Source organism: Leptodactylus fuscus, chromosome 3 (genome assembly GCF_031893055.1).
Source record: "Leptodactylus fuscus isolate aLepFus1 chromosome 3, aLepFus1.hap2, whole genome shotgun sequence".
In the NCBI taxonomy this organism is placed as follows: domain Eukaryota; kingdom Metazoa; phylum Chordata; class Amphibia; order Anura; family Leptodactylidae; genus Leptodactylus; species Leptodactylus fuscus.
The window spans coordinates 98,668,452-98,686,751 of NC_134267.1; the positions used below are offsets into that span (position 1 = coordinate 98,668,452).

General features: G+C 39.6%; 1 protein-coding gene across 1 annotated transcript in view; it reads right to left on the bottom strand.

Moving 5' to 3' along the window:
• Positions 1–9,284: 9,284 nt before the first annotated feature.
• The window catches only part of CLVS2 (clavesin 2), a 35,693-nt gene continuing 26,677 nt past the window's right edge, over positions 9,285–18,300 (bottom strand). The window contains exons 3-5 of the mRNA XM_075268077.1: positions 15,162–15,272; positions 13,241–13,464; positions 9,285–10,715 (exon numbers count right to left, since the gene is read on the bottom strand). Of these exons, the coding sequence (XP_075124178.1) occupies positions 10,625–10,715; positions 13,241–13,464; positions 15,162–15,272 (426 nt within the window). The 3' untranslated portion in view covers positions 9,285–10,624. The remainder of the gene's footprint in view (positions 10,716–13,240; positions 13,465–15,161; positions 15,273–18,300) is intronic.

Here is an 18,300-nt window from a genome sequence, read left to right on the forward strand (position 1 = left end):
CTACAATCATCTGAGTGCAAGTCCCATAGACTGTAATACAACTGGCAGAATACCCTCTCCCCCAAGCCCAGGACCCACAGCATCACCCCACTCCTGCCGCTGCAGTAAGTTCAGCTTTAGAAAGCCAGCGGTGGCAGAAGTGGGGCAATTCTGCGATCCCGCTCCTCTGCCCCTCCCCATACCTTACATTCGGATTATAAAACACACAGCCCATTTTATTCCCAAATTTGGAGAAAAAAGTATGTCTCATAGTCCAAAAAACACTGTAAACTTTTTCTATAGCATTTAATATTTTTTGTGCAGCTGTTGCTTCCCCTAATAAATATTACAAGAGACGTAAATTGGCAGAATGCTCATAAGTTTATTCTTGATAAAATAAGTTAAATAAATACAAATAAATAAAATAAAATATTTCTCCTAACATTTTCTGTTGTATTTAAACAGGTCATTGCAAGTTTGTAAAAATATTCCTTTTCAGTTGGCATGATTCACAAGCTTTTCACAAATGTCAGCTATTACATGAATACTTACAATTGTAAAGAAAATAATAAAGACAACCCGTTTGTGATGTTTTTGCTAGAGAAGGTGGATATTGAGAGGTTTGTGCAGCAGACTGGATCACAGACCGGAACTAAAGCACAATGAAGCTTTGATGAGCCTCAGTCTGTTTTGGATGCATCTATTTTGGGATTCCTTGTGTCACTTCACAACCATTTCATTTTGTACTAATAGGATTTGTTTAACACAGAATACAGGAGACCTCTGCACAGAATCACAAGCTCCATATGTCACTGTGTAGATGTAGCCCTCTTGAATATGATAGCATGCTGCAGTATAATCTCACAAAAAATCCTTTCAAGGCCAGGCTCCAACATGGCATAAGCGCTGCATTCTACAGCAAATCCCATCCACATTTTGCAAGAAAAAAAATGCGCAGCTGACAAATTGCGATTTCCAAAACCATCACGGTTTGGGAAATCACAGCATGTCAATTATACCTATGGAAACCGTTAGCAGTTTGCCTTCAGGTATAATGAAAGCAGAAAGTCCGCAGAGGAAACCTCTGTAGATTTTTACTGAAAGCACTGTGGGAAAACCACTACGTCTTGCCATTGTGGTTTTTCCCACAGCACTTTTTTTTGCTGCGGCCTGCTACATGGGGCTTTAGCCTAAAGCCATTGAAAAAGTCAAGTCTAAGTGTGTTGGGACTGTTTACTTAACTTGCTAACTATAATATTAAACTTTGCTACATCTGTATATAATCAAGTCCCCAAATTCAAAAATTGCTGCACTACCTTTGATTTTCTTCACATAGAACAATTGCATTTCCTGGTTTTTCCTAATATGTGCCTGTTACATGAATCAACCAAAGAAATGAAGCAAACATTTGTGGATAAATTATATTCCAGTAACCTACCTTCTGTGATGCTATTAATATAATACAGATGGTGGGGTGGTCATGATAGTTTCCTTTCTAGTCTCAGAATACTGGGAACATAAATGGCACATATACTATGATGTTGACTTTGACCTCTGCACTCACTTGTCTCCATCATCCCATTATAGATGTAACAAGCATGAAATAGACATTTGTTTCACAATTTCCACACTACACTGTATACTTAGCATGGCCACTTCCAATTCAAAGTGAGTGGTGGCAACACAAAACGAACATTCATTTTATGGCTGCTAAATCTATACTCTCATTCTCGAGTGAGGCCTGGAACATATAACAGAACTGTACTGGAGGCTGTATGGTGGAGTCTCCCCTGGTGTATGGTGGAGTCTCTCCTAGTGTATATTGGAGTCTCCCCTAATGTATGGTGGGGTCTTCCCTAATGTACGGTCCCTCCTTGTGTATGGTGGAGTCTCTCCTAGTGTATGTTGGAGTCTCTCCTAGTGTATGGTGGAGTCTCTCCTAGTGTATGGTGGAGTCTTCCCTAGTGTATGGTGGAGTCTCTCTTAGTGTATGGTGGAGTCTCTCTTAGTGTATGGTGAGGTCTTCCCTCGTGTATGGTGGAGTCTCTCTTAGTGTATGGTGAGGTCTTCCCTTGTGTATGGTGGAGTCTCTCTTAGTGTATGGTGAGGTCTTCCCTTGTGTATGGTGGAGTCTCTCTTAGTGTATGGTGGAGTCTCTCTTAGTGTATGGTGAGGTCTTCCCTCGTGTATGGTGGAGTCTCTCTTAGTGTATGATGAGTCCCTCCTAGTGTATGGTGGAGTCTCTCTTAGTGTATGGTGAGGTCTTCCCTTGTGTATGGTGGAGTCTCTCTTAGTGTATGGTGAGGTCTTCCCTTGTGTATGGTGGAGTCTCTCTTAGTGTATGGTGGAGTCTCTCTTAGTGTATGGTGAGGTCTTCCCTCGTGTATGGTGGAGTCTCTCTTAGTGTATGATGGAGTCCCTCCTAGTGTATGGTGGAGTCTCTCTTAGTGTATGGTGAGGTCTTCCCTTGTGTATGGTGGAGTCTCTCTTAGTGTATGGTGAGGTCCACCCTAGTGTATGGTGGAGTCTCTCCTAGAGTAAGGTGGAGTCTCCCCTGGTGGCAATGCTTTTATTGGAGACTCACTCTATAATACATTAGCCAGTGGAGAATGAATGCTGTGTCTATTATACTAAAGGCAAATATATATATATATATATATATATATATATATATTTATATATATACAGTCCTATGAAAAAGTTTGGGCACCCCTATGAATCTTAATCATTTTTAGTTCTAAATATTTTGGTGTTTGCAGCAGCCATTTCAGTTTGATATATCTAATAACTGATGGACACAGTAATATTTCAGGATTGAAATGAGGTTTATTGTACTAAAAAAAAAGGTGCAGTATGCATTAAACCAAAATTTGACCGGTGACCCTAACTACTTTTTACTGACTTACTGAAGCACAAAATTGGTTTTGTAACCTCAGTGAGCTTTGAACTTCATAGCTAGGTGTATCCAATCATGAGAAAAGGTATTTAAGGTGGCCAATTGCAAGTTGTTCTACTATTTGAATCTCCTCTGAAGAGTGGCATCATGGGCTACTCAAAACAACTCTCAAATGATCTGAAAACAAAGATTGTTCAACATAGTTGTTCAGCGGAAGGATACAAAAAGCTGTCTCAGAGATTTAACCTGTCAGTTTCCACTGTGAGGAACATAGTAAGGAAATGGAAGACCACAGGGACAGTTCTTGTTAAGCCCAGAAGTGGCAGGCCAAGAAAAATATCAGAAAGGCAGAGAAGAAGAATGGTGAGAACAGTCAAGGACAATCCACAGACCACCTCCAAAGAGCTGCAGCATCATCTTGCTGAAGATGGTTTCACTGTGCATCGGTTAACAATACAGCGCACTTTGCACAAGGAGAAGCTGTATGGAAGAGTGATGAGAAAGAAGCCGTTTCTGCAAGCATGCCACAAACAGAGTCGCCTGAGGTATGCAAAAGGACATTTGGACAAGCCAGCTTCATTTTGGAAGAAGGTCCTGTGGACTGATGAAACAAAGATTGAGTTGTTTGGTCATACAAGAAGGCATTATGCATGGCGTCCAAAAAAACAGCATTCCAAGAAAAACACTTGCTACCCACTGTAAAATTTGGTGGAGGTTCCATCATGCTTTGGGGCTGTGTGGCCAATGCCGGCACCGGGAATCTTGTTAAAGTTGAGGGTCGCATGGATTCCACTCAGTATCAGCAGATTCTTGAGAATAATGTTCAAGAATCAGTGACGAAGTTGAAGTTACGCCGGGGATGGATATTTCAGCAAGACAATGATCCAAAACACCGCTCCAAATCAACTCAGGCATTCATGCAGAGGAACAATTACAATGTTTTGGAATGGCCATCCCAGTCCCCAGACCTGAATATCATTGAACATCTGTGGGATGATTTGAAGCGGGCTGTCCATGCTCGGCGACCATCAAACTTAACTGAACTTGAATTGTTTTGTACAGAGGAATGGTCCAAAATCCCTTCATCCTGGATCCAGGAACTGATTAAAAGCTACAGGAAGCGACTAGAGGCTGTTGTCTTTGCAAAAGGAGAATCTACTAAACATTAATGTCACTTTTCTGTTGAGGTGCCCATACTTTTGCACCGGTCAAATTTTGGTTTCATGCATATTGCACATTTTCTGTTAGTACAATAAACCTCATTTCAATCCTGAAATATTACTGTGTCCATCAGTTATTAGATATATCAAACTGAAATGGCTGTTATAAACACCAAAATATTTAGAACAAAAAATGATTAAGATTAATAGGGGTGCCCAAACTTTTTCATAGGACTGTATATATAATGTTTGTACCAGTGCATTTAAGTATGTCAACGAGAATTTCGCACTCACCACTTTTATTCCCTCTCTCTTTTTTCACATACAAGTATAAACAAAGGTTTGGTTTACACGAGCTCTTAGAAGAAAATACATATTTGTTAAAGCAAAAATTAAGGACAGTATTTTTTTTCTTAAGGATGGCTGCGTAGAGACATTTTCTTACATGAAATATTTATAATACACTGGAGAAATGGAGCGTCAGCAGGAGTAGGAATGACTTGGTTACCATAGTTACACTCTAAGGCCCACAGTCTCTCCGGAGTGTCTCATCCTCATGTAAGATAGCCGGTGTGTGCCGTACATGCCTTAATAGAAGAAAGATAATGGTTTGGAAGCTAAATCTTGTTTTAACTCTTCATAAATCAGAAGGGTGATCTCAAGTAGGAGAAGCTAATAAATGATATACAGATTGTAGATGAATGATGCTTGGGTTTGCTATTAGGTTTTTTTAATGCACAGCATGAGTATTCGTGTTCCATAGGAGGTGATCTGTTCACAATGCATTTATATATAAGCCTAGAACAAGTACTATATTACTCAATGTAAGTTCAGCTCTGATAGTATATAATGCAGATATACTATTCATTATGAGATATGCAGTCATGAGATTCCAGTTATAAAATGAAATATTTCAGGACTTCATCATGTTTTCTATATTCGATCAAATACTACTCGCTCATCTCTAGAGACCTTATATAATCCCTATATAATAATATAATTCACACGAGCAAGCCTCGCACGCGGACGGGTATTCAACAGCAATAATGCGGCATCCGTTTTTTTAATGGAACCATTCACTTCAATGGGTAAATGGGGTCCATGAAAATGGTCCTGATAGTCTGAGCTTTGGACAAAAATAGCATGTTGTGTTTTTTTCACAGATCTCCGTTGTGTGAATTGGCTCTTAGGGTGCATTCACACTACGTAACGCCGGGCGTGTATGAGAGCCGTACACGCCGGCATTACAGCAGACTGCCGAACACTTCCCATTCACTTCAATGGGAGCGCTCGTAACAGCGGCGTTTACGAGCGCTCCCATTGAAGTGAATGGGAAGTGTTCGGCAGCCCTGCTGTAACGCCGGCGTGTACGACTCTCATACACGCCCGGCGTTACGTAGTGTGAATGCACCCTTAGGAATAGCTTTGATATACTCATCGGCAATCCAGATACCGTACTGTTTAGCCATCTGGTACACACTAAGAAATGCCGCTACATGCTTGTATTTATGACCATACACTGTAACTTCAGGGGTAGATCTCTGCAAACAGAATATCTTCCAGAAGCTTCCCACCCAATATACACAGCACATTAATCACGGTTATTCTTTTTTGCAGTATATTTTTTTGTACTATACTCTGTACAGTATTTCAGCATTTCGTCCTGGATTGGGCAGGACCGAGTACGTTAAGTATTTTAATAAGAACAGTTTTCCAGTGTCTGTCACCTAGATAGACTATTTATAGGAAACCCAAATTACCAGGGCCTGCTGAATACATTAAGAGTGAGCTACAGGGTGAAGTGTTCATGGAGCACTAATGACATTTTTATGCACTTGCACAGCAGTAAAGTTAGACTTTATAGGAATGGGAAGCATTATCGTGCCAACTTCATAGGCACACTGACTTACTATCAGAAATCTAGAAAGCACAGCAGCTTGAAATAGCATCCAATGATATGATGAAGAGGCCATGAAAAAGCATTGCCACACAGGTGGATACTGACAATGGCATTCTAACTCCATGGGGGTCAAGACGTTACATGCTGGTCATGCATAAACCCTGGGAGTAAATCTTAAAATCCAGGGCTAGATTGTATGACTATTGTAAATGGGATTTACAAAGCTTAGCCCTTCTCATACTGCTGTTATATATAAGCTTAAAATGGGCCAGGAAAGCATGCCAGTCACGTAAATTTCAGTAGCCAATTCTTCGATGTTAAAACATATCAATGCCATTGTATTCTCAGTTTACACTTTAACTAGATAACGCCTTAAGGTTGAAGCCCCACGTTGCGAAAACATTGTGTTTTTTGGAGGTGCAGCAAAAAAACACAGCATTTTATAGGTCTTGTAAAGTGGATGGAATTCTGGCTAGTCCCATTACAGAAAAAAATCTGCAGCAGAAAATAGGCCACAATTAAAAACACTGTGGAAAAAATGCCATGAGTTTCTGCATTTTTTTTCAGAGTTTTGCTATGTGGGACTTTAGTCTTAAACACACCATATGTGTAACTTTGTCATGTTAATATTATGTTTATTCGTATATCTGAGGCCATTGAATTGTTGAATTACCTATTTTATTTTCATTTCTACTTGAAATGCCTGCTTTAAGGCGCAATTGTTAACAATAGGTCAGGCAGACGGGGGAACTGGGGGGGGGGGGGGGTCAGCTCAGCCCATGAAGCGAATGCACGTATTTTTTAGGAGGAAAATTTTCAGAACACACCACCTTAAAGCCAAAAGTTATACCCCCTTTTGGAGCGCTCTGCAGTGCCTCTTGTCACCCAGTGTGTCCCCCATGAATAATAGATCTGCAGAAGCCTGACAGCCAAGATTCCTACAGATTAGCTACCAGTAAGGGTAAGTTCACACGGAGGAAAGTGGAGCCGTGATTTTGCGGCCGCAAAATAACGCGGTGTATACGATCTGAACTTCCATTGAAATGAATGGGAGCATTTTGAGCGCATCATCTGCCAGCACGTGTATACGTGCCAGATTGCGCTCCACTTTCCTCCATGTGAACTTACCCTAATGCTTATGTGCCAGGGTCACTCGCCATAATATGTGTAACAGTGGGTTTAAGCAGAGGTATCCCACAGACTTCAGTTCCAGTTTAAGCTTACATGTAAGCCCTTTAATTGCCATTTGCAGTATAGAATGTATCCTATAGTTTGATTCCCCCCCCCGCTTATCTACCATTTACCCCCAATGTTCATGCATACCAAGAGCCAGAAGTCCCACAGATGTAATATTGATGTCTTCCTAAGGTGGATAATATTGTCCTTATAGTATCACACAGGATAATGTCCACCTTAGTGGCCTCTCAAAGGATAATGGCCTCTATCTGTGTCCCCCACATAGGAAAATGGCCCCCATCAGGGTCTCCACACAGTAGTATCAGTCCACTGTCATCCTTCCTGACCCGACCCCGACCTTTGTTTGCTTAAGGCCCCTTGCTATGATGTGCCACGTGCGCCTGGAGAAGTGAGCACTGAACAATGAACTGACATTTGCTACTCACTCCCTGCAGTGTGTAGACCACAGGTCTAAGGAGGTTTGCGGCCTACAAGTCAGAAAGTTGCATGGCTGGAAGGGCACTGTTTCTCCCTGATTATTTTTAACAACTGGGTCAGTAGGACCAGGGGGAACTGTTTCCCACCTCTGAGTGTTCCCTTTGAGCTATGCGATCATTGCCTTTTCCTCCTTTCTCTTGCCTGGTCATGTTTCCCTGCCTCCTTCCTCATTCACACGATATTACACCTCAGTAGTCTCCCTGGGTATTATGTAACTATAGAGGATCAATTGCATTAAACTGCAGCACATACTTTTGCATAAAACAGTGGGATATATTTTAATCCAGACAAAATTATGTAGTATTTTCTATGCACTGCAGTGGAAAATCATGTTTCCAATGTGTACACAGCCATTAAGTTTTATATCTCATTGGAAGTTGATTTATCAATAGGGCTGTTTAGGGCTAGACGTATAAAAGATGAGCTATTTCTGCAATTAATATTGTTGTGTGACAACAATTTCTTGTATTCAGTATGACAATTACCCGCCTCTTATAATAAGCGGGAGCCTGACACAGAATCATGGCTGCTACTATCAGAACTGAGTAGCAATATTATGTTTTTAGGGATATGACCTTGTTTATATCTCTAATAAAATCTGAATAAATTATCTGTACCGCAGTGGGTTTTGGCTTTTAACCACAAAACACAATGAAATAAAGCTGCGCAGGATCAACACAATATCCTGGCTCTTGTGGTTTTGGCCATAAATACAGTAGTTTGTATATACTGCAAATGTTATTCCATATGTATTATTATTATTTTCTCTTACGGTAAATACCATTTTAAGTAGCCTTGAAGATTTACTTAAAAAATTTGTCTCCAAGAGGGTTGCATTTAAAAAAGTTCAACCCCTTTACCTACTGCAATACATGACACACATGAGAGCAATTTGCAATTCATACGATTTAATATTACAGTGATATCCTTCTCTATATATACAGTAGGCGCAAATAAACAGCACACAATGTAAAATGGCTGCGATGATTTTAAGGCCTCATACACACAGAAAAGCCACAAGCACAGAGCTTTAACAACAGCATGAGGAGTACCCAGTGGTGTAACTAAAGTCTTGTGGGCCCTGGTGCAATCTTTTGTCCTGGCCCCCTACCTCATCATACAGTGAATTTTTGATAGAGACGGTTATGGGTGCTAAGGAGTTAAATCAACCTTAGTGTGGTTAGAGTAACCTGTGAGTCTCCTTGACTTATGGGCCAGATAGAAGCTGTAATATTAATACTTATGGGCCCTCTAAGGCTTCCGGGCTCCAGTGCCCTCTGCATTGCCCCTGGGAGTCCCTATGTTCCATATTATTGAGTTACAAGTTCTCTATATGCTGCTACATGCTGACTCTGTGAGACCCCACATCCTCCTCTAGAAACATCTATTTTGAGGGTATATAGTATAGTAGAGTGCAGGACTATGGCGTCAGAGCTGTGGAGTCAGGGTTGGAGTGAGTGATCGGTTTTAGTGGAATCAGTGTCAGAAAAAAGTTACTGACGGCTTCAAAATAGAATGATAATTTTAAATGATACTATATAATTCTTAATGTATAATTAATTAGATGCATACAGTATTTCCCTATATTTACTGACCATGACTGTCAGCCATTTATGATGGAGATGGAGCAGGAGTTGGAGGCATAGTCAGGCTGTGGAAAAATAACACAGCCCTGGTAGTATGGTGAGCATTTGATCATGTCACATATGTTTTTTTAATCATAGATTCCGTGTGTCCAAGCTATTGGAAGTATCCATATCACAATACATACACCTCCATCTTCTATAGGAATACACCAGTACTTGCTAACCTATGGGTGCTTTCAAAATAAATACAGTAGTGTATGACAAACAATACATATATAATATACACGATCACAGTTGTAGGATACATTAAAATTAGAACAAATTATATTGGAAAAATAGTGTAGAAAATGTGTAGTAATTGATATCTAGAACTGGTGATTTCAATCTATTCAATTAGTGGAAATGATGCTTGAAAAACGGAGCAAATCACAAGATACAATAGCTATTAATGACAAAATGAATGCACCTTCTACAAATTACTAAAAGAGCGAGCTACAGTATGGCAACACCTCCTCCTGTGTATTCTAATCATCAACAAAATTGTGAAGAACAGTTTGGACACTGACCAAAAGCACAGTAAAAAACACAAGAGTATAACGTCTGCTAAATTTAGAGGGTGATTGTTTCTTACTGTCCGTGAACACACCAACCCGTAGTATTCAATGTACAATACTGAAGACATAACTACTATCAACAATGAAATAGTTCCATTTTTGAGAAGCGCTGCTCGACAATTCATCTGAGAATCCAAAAATAGTTCTAATTGTCTCTACTCAATGGCACTGGTTTACATACTCCATATTCTGGCTGGAGCAAATAATACTAATAATGTAAAAAACAAATAAACAGAGAAGAAAAGCAAATCTTATCGCAATTCTCAACAAACCAGTTTGGCACATTACAGATAAATTTGTTTCTTTTGTTGTATAAAGCCAACATGCTTTGCTGCGTCTTCCTAGGTCCTACAAGCAGCAAAGGACTTTTTTCAAGATTTATATAAAGCAATCATATATTGAAATGTCTTTATGCAATATTCAGAATAAAATGCAGTGTGGTGGCTGCTATATGGCTTTATATAAAAGGATGGAACCTACTATAATAATATACTTTTTCATATTTTTTTTTACATTACACAACTTTTCAATATGGATTGGTGAAATATCATTTTTTTCACAGAAGTGTTCAATGAGCGCTTATAAATCTACAGAGAGATACTTTGGATTCTATTTACAAACCACAAGTTGGCACTTACAGAATAAAAGCATTAGTCAGTGGCCCCCTTAACACTTGTACAGTAGAGAAAACCTTTCAGAATATTACATTATGCAACATTAACATGTATGATACATTTCCAGTTGGTACATTCCTGTAGAGTGTTTAGTTATTTTTGGAAATGATCGTGTACATCATGAGCATTGCAAATATCCCTCTAGTCAAGAGACAGCAATGGCTGCTGTGTGTTGTCGTCTTCATTTTTGTCATTGTGTTTCAACACTCCAGGATCCACTACCGACTGAGATCTGTAACAAAAAAAAGGAATGTTTTTTAGGCTTGCAATGCAGTATTCCCAATAGCCCTGAGGATATTATCATGACATTCAATAATGTGTATAATTTGCAATGGAAAACAATGTGATACATATTCATATCCTAGAAAGAGCAGACCAATACTACACAGTATTATATTTTCTAGCAGTTCCTTATTCATATGCATGTTGCTAGGCAAAATGCAGTACTGTGCTGCGAGATTCAAAACTCCCTCCTACATCCTCCTAAAAAAACCTATATTTAGATCTGTGAATACATACAGCTTATAAATGATGAATAATATTAATCTAGGTTACACTATTTACACAGTGTTGGTTATATAGATACAAAAAAAGAGTCCAAACTGTTGTACTGATGTCTCGTTTGTTTATTGCAAACTATGTAACACTGGGTTCACACTAACATTCAGGTTTCCATCGTTCCACATGGGGACCTGAAAGATGGAGACCCTGTCCTCTTAAAAAGTGGTTATACACAGACTGTAATTATAGACTATAATGGGATCTGGGTTTCTACCGGTTTTTATAATGAAACCAACAAAGAGAAAAATCCTGACTGTGCGGCAGGGTTCAACGCACACTCAGCACTGCTACATCTGAGATGCAGCGGAGCTGAGTGTGCAACAGGAATCAGCGCACACTCAGCACTGCTACATCTCTGACGCAGCAGAGCTGAGTGTGCAGCAGGGTTACGTTGGGATCCCTGTCAGCTTGCGATATGCGGGAGATGACTTTTCCCATAGGAATGCATTGACCAGCGTTGATTGGCCGAATGCCATACAGAGTACAGCATTCGGCCAATCAACACTGGTTCTGTCAGAGGCTCGTCTGTGAGGAGGCGGAGTCTAAGATCGGACCAAAATGTAGACTGCTGTGCACCGATCTTAGACTCCGCCTCCTCCGGAAGAAGCAGCCGAATGATTGGCCAAATGCTGTATTCTGTATGGCATTCGGCCAATCAACGCTGGTTGATGTGTGATGTAGCAGAGCTCTGTGTGTGTATGCGAGGATCCTACTGTGGTAACCGTGCTGTGAGGTGTAGCAGAGCTGTGTGTGTGTGTGTGAGGTTCCTACTGTGGTAACCCTTTGATAGCAAGTTATCTCCTATAGGATAGGGAATAACTTGCTGATCGGTCCAACAGCTCAGACCACCACTGATCAAAAGAACAAGGGACTTTTGACCCCCTTTCTGAATGGAGTTGGGGTCGGCCAATATGCGAACGACTCCTATCATTTCAATGAGAGTACCGAAGATATCTGAAGTACACTGCTTGGCTATCTCCAGAGCTCCCAATGAAATGAATGGAGCGATGCATGTGCCTGCCAGTCAGAGCAGGGGATGAAAGATTCCTAATCATTGGGACTCTGAACAGTTATAACCCCTTTGATCCACAAACTATCCCCATCCTATGGATAGGGTATAACGGTTTCATGGGAAAACCCCCTTAAATTTCAACAAAATCAAGAACAAACGCTGTGCCAAGTTCAATGAATTGTAGATCTCTTATGCTCATATTTTTGTTGTGATTACAATCCATCCCTTTGTTTTTGTAGAAATACTAATTATTTTCCTATAATGGTTACTAGAGATGAGCGAGTAGTATTCGATCGAGTAGGTATTCGATTGAATACTACGGTTTTCGAAATACTCGTACTCAATCGAATACTACTCGTTATTCAAATGGAAAAATTTGATGCAGAACCAGCGTTGATTGGCCGAATGCTATATAGTCGGCCAATCAACGCTGATTCTTCTCCTAACTTTAGAAGTCTTCTCCGCGCAGCGTCCCCGCGGCGTCTTCCGGCTCTGAATTCACTCTGCAAGGCATCGGGTCTGGGCAGAGCCGACTGCGCATGCCTGCGCTACAGGAAAATGGCTGCTTTAACTCTAAGCGGCCATTTTCTTGTAGTGCGGACATGCGCAGTCGGCCGGTGCCTGGCAGAGTGAATTCAGAGCCGGAAGACGCTGCGGGGACGCTGCATGGAGAAGACTTCTCGGAGAATCCAGCCCGACCCTCACTCGTGGACTTGGTAAGTTCTATTTGATCGAATGTTGCCTACCCCTGAAACGAGCATTTTTCCCCCATAGAGTATAATAGGGTTCGATATTCGATTCCAGTAGTCGAATATTGCGGGGCTACTCGAAACGAATATCGAATATCGAACATTTTACTGTTCGCTCATCTCTAATGGTTACAAATTCAATTAATAAATGATCATTATATGCCTTGACATTGAATGCTTTTCTCTGTTGACGATACCAGTTTAATTCCTGTATACAACGTCCTATATACACAGGAGTGAGTGTACAAAGATCATAAGATGTTTGTCCTTTACTACATAAATAATATGCACAATTTGAAGACCATCTCTAATATGTTTTTCCAAACTAAATAATCTCAGTTTATCTAATCTTTCCGGATAAACTACATCTTTGCTGCTAAACTAATAGAACATTTCCAGCAGTACCAGCAGCAACAATAAATATTTGGGATTTACCTTTTCATGCTCTTAGGAGACAAATCTTTTTCCATGTCTACTTTTGTTGGCATACTATATGAGTCTACATTGTATTCGTTCTCATCATCATATTCATGGTCTAAGAGTGTTCTTGCCCACGTTCCCATGTCATATGGTGGCAACATTCCTCCGAATTCAGAAGGCAGAATCTCGGGGTGGATGAGCTGATGCAAGCTATTGAGATTATTTCCATGTAAAAATATCTATCAAAGAAAACATGAAAACAAAAAGCTCTATATTTGCACTTAGATGATAAATAGTATAATAGAGTGGTAAAAACATTATAGCTTATCAGCAGAATACTTAATGACTTATTTTATGTACTCCTAAAGAAATTCCAATTAGAATTCATCTAGAGATTCTAGAATACTGAGAACCTTTAAAGGGAGTCTATCACCTCTTAAAGCATATTCAACTGCCTCCACCATGATACATAGCACATTACTGATAGACTCCCTTTAAGGCTAAAGCCCCATGTTGCAGAAACCCAAGAATGACTACAAACGAAATGGGTAATATATAAGAAGTTCTTATATTTCAACCTTTTGCTCAATCCACTGCTGGCTTTGGCTCAAAAAACGGCAACAAAATCTGCAACAAAAAAAGTTGCGTTCCCGCAACATGGGGCTTTAGCCTAAAGAAGCATTTTAATTTTGAAGCACTTTATATTAAGAATGCCTACATACGTACAAAATGCATTATCAGACCCTAAAGCAAGTGTCAGTATCCTAGTCATTTTTTATTTGCCAATATAATTTTTACTAAAAGGAGTCGGTCAGCACCAAAAATGTTATTAAACAAGCTGCAATAACTCATATTGCTCATGGTTGTGAGCACAGCGCTGTAATTTGTTTGCAGAATGGCCACTTAATTTTGATAAAAATCTGTTATTTATTAATTTGCAATTGAGCTAATAGTGTATTGGGAGAGTATTCTGGGGCAGTTGAGCATTGCAGCAAGATCTTTCTATTACTCTGGGGTAGGCAAGTGAAAGCTCCCATCAGTGTTGCTGAGAGGGGTATTGAGCGACAGGAAGATCTTGCTGTGATACTCAGCCACCTCAGAACACCCCCCATGCAGTTTCAATTCATTCATATAAGAATAGAAACCTGTTTTTTCTCAAAATCAGGGCGCCGTTCTACCACTAGCACTGTGTGCATGGTTCTGAACACTGTAAGGAACTAGGGCTGGTATAGTAACATTTTTGATACTTACACACTAGCTTTAAATGTTTGTTGGAAATAATAATTTTCAGGTGAAAAGAAGGAGTTTTCTGGGCTTTGGATGAAGCAAGCATCGAGTTTAAGTGTCTTTGGCTTTCCCAGTGTACTAAAACCAGACAACAGTGACACATATAACTAGAGAAGATGTCTGCATTGGTCTACTGAATCCTGTACAAGGTATGGCTTTTGTCTGATGTATTCTCCAGGGTGCAATGTATTGGGCAGTCATTACCCTTGTTTTCTTTCCCCTGCCAGAGCTGATCCTAATACTGATCAGATAGTTTTACACGTTGTTGGTTTGTTATAACACTTGGAATTTGTGTCTAGGTGCTGAGATTCTGCAAACATATGTTTTAGCTAGGTACCTTACTAGGAGGATATACATGGTGGACGCATGATATAGTTTTTCATTGACAAAATAAAGTTACTGAATAACTCAGTCTCTGTGTGCACATTACAAGAAAAGAAATTTATACAACAATTAAAGTCAATATTGTCTGTTTTCTGTTTTGTAGTATGTAGTCGCCATATTGGTTTTCCATGAAACCGTAGTTCCCATACGTAAAAACAGAACCAATAAATGTTATGTGACATCAGTTTATATGTTGAGTTGGAATAGAAACATCAATGAGATCAAAAGCTAGAAAATATATCCTATATCTAAAAAATAAGTATACCCTTTTACGTGTCTTTTCCTTCAAAAAGGGCCTTATGACAGTATATAGGGCATGAATGTACCAAGGTTGATTGACAAAATGGATTCCTCCAAAGCGAGCTGGAAAACTATCCTGTAAAATAGAAATAAGATGGTAAGTTACGCACAAGACAGAGAAAAAATGAACTCATGAAAATGAATGTATTTAACCCACTAGGCAAGCTAATAATCTAGTGAATTCTCAGTAAGCAGAATATGTCTATGAGCACTTTACAAAACATTATGCAAATGAAAATCAGGTTTTATGTATAATTCACACTAGCCTCTAGGTTATGCTGAAATGAATCGTATACTGTGTGTAAATAAATTGCTATTTTTGTCTTTTCTAGTTCTCTTCATTTGGCCTTTGTTGCTAAATAACTGACAATTGGTGCGAAACAAACTAAAGCCGGTAATTAAAGGCATTTTCCTCAAGTAGCTTTAAATAGCAATTAAGAGGCATGCACTGGCTTGAGTCACAGATCTCTTGTCCTAGGGGAGGAAGAATAAGATGCTACATAAGACAGCTTGTCCACCATCTTTTCTTCTTTACGGGAGCAAAAACATGCCAACATAATTCTTCTTATATCCAAGAGCCTAGCCAAGAAGACTGGAAGTAAAGACTTAAGTTTCCATGGGCGCAACTTGGCACACAGTTAAAATCCAGCAATAAATGTGATTCCCCCAGAAGGATATATTATTAACATCTAGAAATATCACCAAGTAAAATGCTTCAGGTTCTCATCACATTTAAGCATTACATTCATTACAGCCATCTAAATTGGTCCAGAAAACATATGCTCAGACTTGTATAACTATTTCTGCAAATTTCCTACATTTTTTAAAAACTTTTATTATTATATGTTTTATAAAATTTTACAAAATGACAAGAGAGAACCACAATGGTACAAAATAAAGTAGCAGAAGAGTTGTCAATCAAGCCCAATAACAAAAATAATTGAAGAAAGGTAATAGACACAAATCATGGAGGACATAGGGGAGACAACAAGAAGGTGAGATGGGGAAGGGGAGAAAGGGATCAGAGACCTAGAAGGATACTATATGTATACCATGGGAACCAAACAGATTGGAATGCTTCCACGGTATCCTTGAGCATGGCAGTCAAGTATTCGAGACTACTTACATCCTTCATGCGAGCAACAAGAACAGGGACTGTAGGAGGATACACACTCTTCCATTGAAGAGTCACAAGCATTTTAGCAGCAGTGCAGAGGTATAAATAGATATATAAATAGCTTATACATCTTTGTACCATGATGTCGAAGAGGTAGGCTAAGCAAATAAATGAGTTGGTCCAGCAGGACACCCTGTATAAAAAATGCAGGACTTCTGTCCAAAAATGGCGGATTAAGGGGCAATCCCAGAAGAGGTAATACAACATACACAGCGCTGAAAAACATCTCCAGTAGGTGGAAGGGACACTAGGGTTAAGAGTGTGATACCAATGTATCAAGAGTTTATACCAAGACTCCTGAAAAGTTATACATGTGGATGACTTAGCTGCAGGGGCCATATGATCTACCCAGTGGCGTAACCAGTCATGTGACGTCAGGGACGTCACACAAGTAGGCCTGAAGCCTGCCTGGAGCCCAGAGAGGTAAGTAACACTGTTTTTTATGTTCCCTTAGCTCTCCTGGGCTTCCGATCATTATACTTGGGGTCCAAAAAGAGCCCCGAGTATAATAGTGCTTGTGGGGCCTGCGGCGTCACTTACCGATCTGGGCCGCTGCTGGGATCGGTAAGTAAGTAGGGCCCATTACCAGCTGGAGTAACTCCAGTCGATAATGGCCTAGTAAAAAAAAAAAAACCACAAAAACACACCAATAACGGCTGTCACCGCACCCCTAATATCTTGGGCCCTGTGGCAGCTGCTACTGCTGCTACCCCCTGTTCCTATATTATGGATAAACCATCAATGTTTAAAACCTGGAGAACCCAGTTAAGATGCAAGTATAAAATATAAGTTGCTTAAATTGTAAAAAATACATAACATAGTTGTATTATGCTGATATTTATTAGCTGTAGTAGGCCTCATAAGATGGCACACTGAGTCCCCACAGTTCTGTAATATTTACCCACAGATATTTAAACTGTGCCTTTGTGTGGCATCATTTTCTGCCCTGGAAGTGATACTTCTACACAAGCATACCTTCTTAGAATGGAATGGAATCGCCCCCCATTAGTCTTTCCATAAATTCATATAAAAAAAAATTTGCATGCCTTCACAAAAAAAAAGTGGAGAGACCCTGAGATCCAGTAAATACAGTATTTTCCATCCTTTAGATGTGCTTTTGAAGTCTAGTGAACACGAATGATTCTCCAATGATTCTTGAATGAATCTTCTGTAAGTTACAATATCCTTGTTTGAGTAAAAAAATATCAAAGGTTTAGGATAAAACTTGACAAAATTGCTGAGCTAAAAACTGCTGCTAGTTCAACTTTTTCACCTGGTGGTAGCTGTTTAAAACAATACACACCCGATGGATCTCATTATAGTCAATGGGACCAGAACATCGGCCATCCAGCCACAGATATGAACAAAGCATACAAAAAATAAAAACACAAATTTGCCTTGGAAAATTACATTTTGAAGCTTCTACATTAAATTCATATGGGTTTTTTTTAAAACTGTATTAAACAAAACCTCCAAACCCTGAGCTTGCTGCATTTTGAAAAAAAAAATGCCACAAACCAATGGTGTTTGTTCTACTGAGCAGATACAATGTGTCCTTGGTAATAGAGAAATATGGAAATTCCTGTACCCTGCAAGTGGTGCGAGAAATGCCAGGGGAAATACTCAAACATATCACAGACGTCAAGGCTTTATTCAGCAGGACAGTCTTGCATAAAACTGTCACTAAGCTTAATTGATCGCTGACAAGACTATTAGAAGAGAATAAGAAAAAAGGTCACTAAGTAATTGTGGCCCTTCTTTGGAAATCGATCTGCCATCAGAATGGCAAGCTGAATCCCATCCTGTAAAATAACAAACTATTGCAATTACACTATTTTTGCAATTTAAGTACCAGTACATAATAATATTGTCTTGTGAGCTGTACATTTATTACCATTTCCAATTATTATCATTGTTTTGCTGTGTC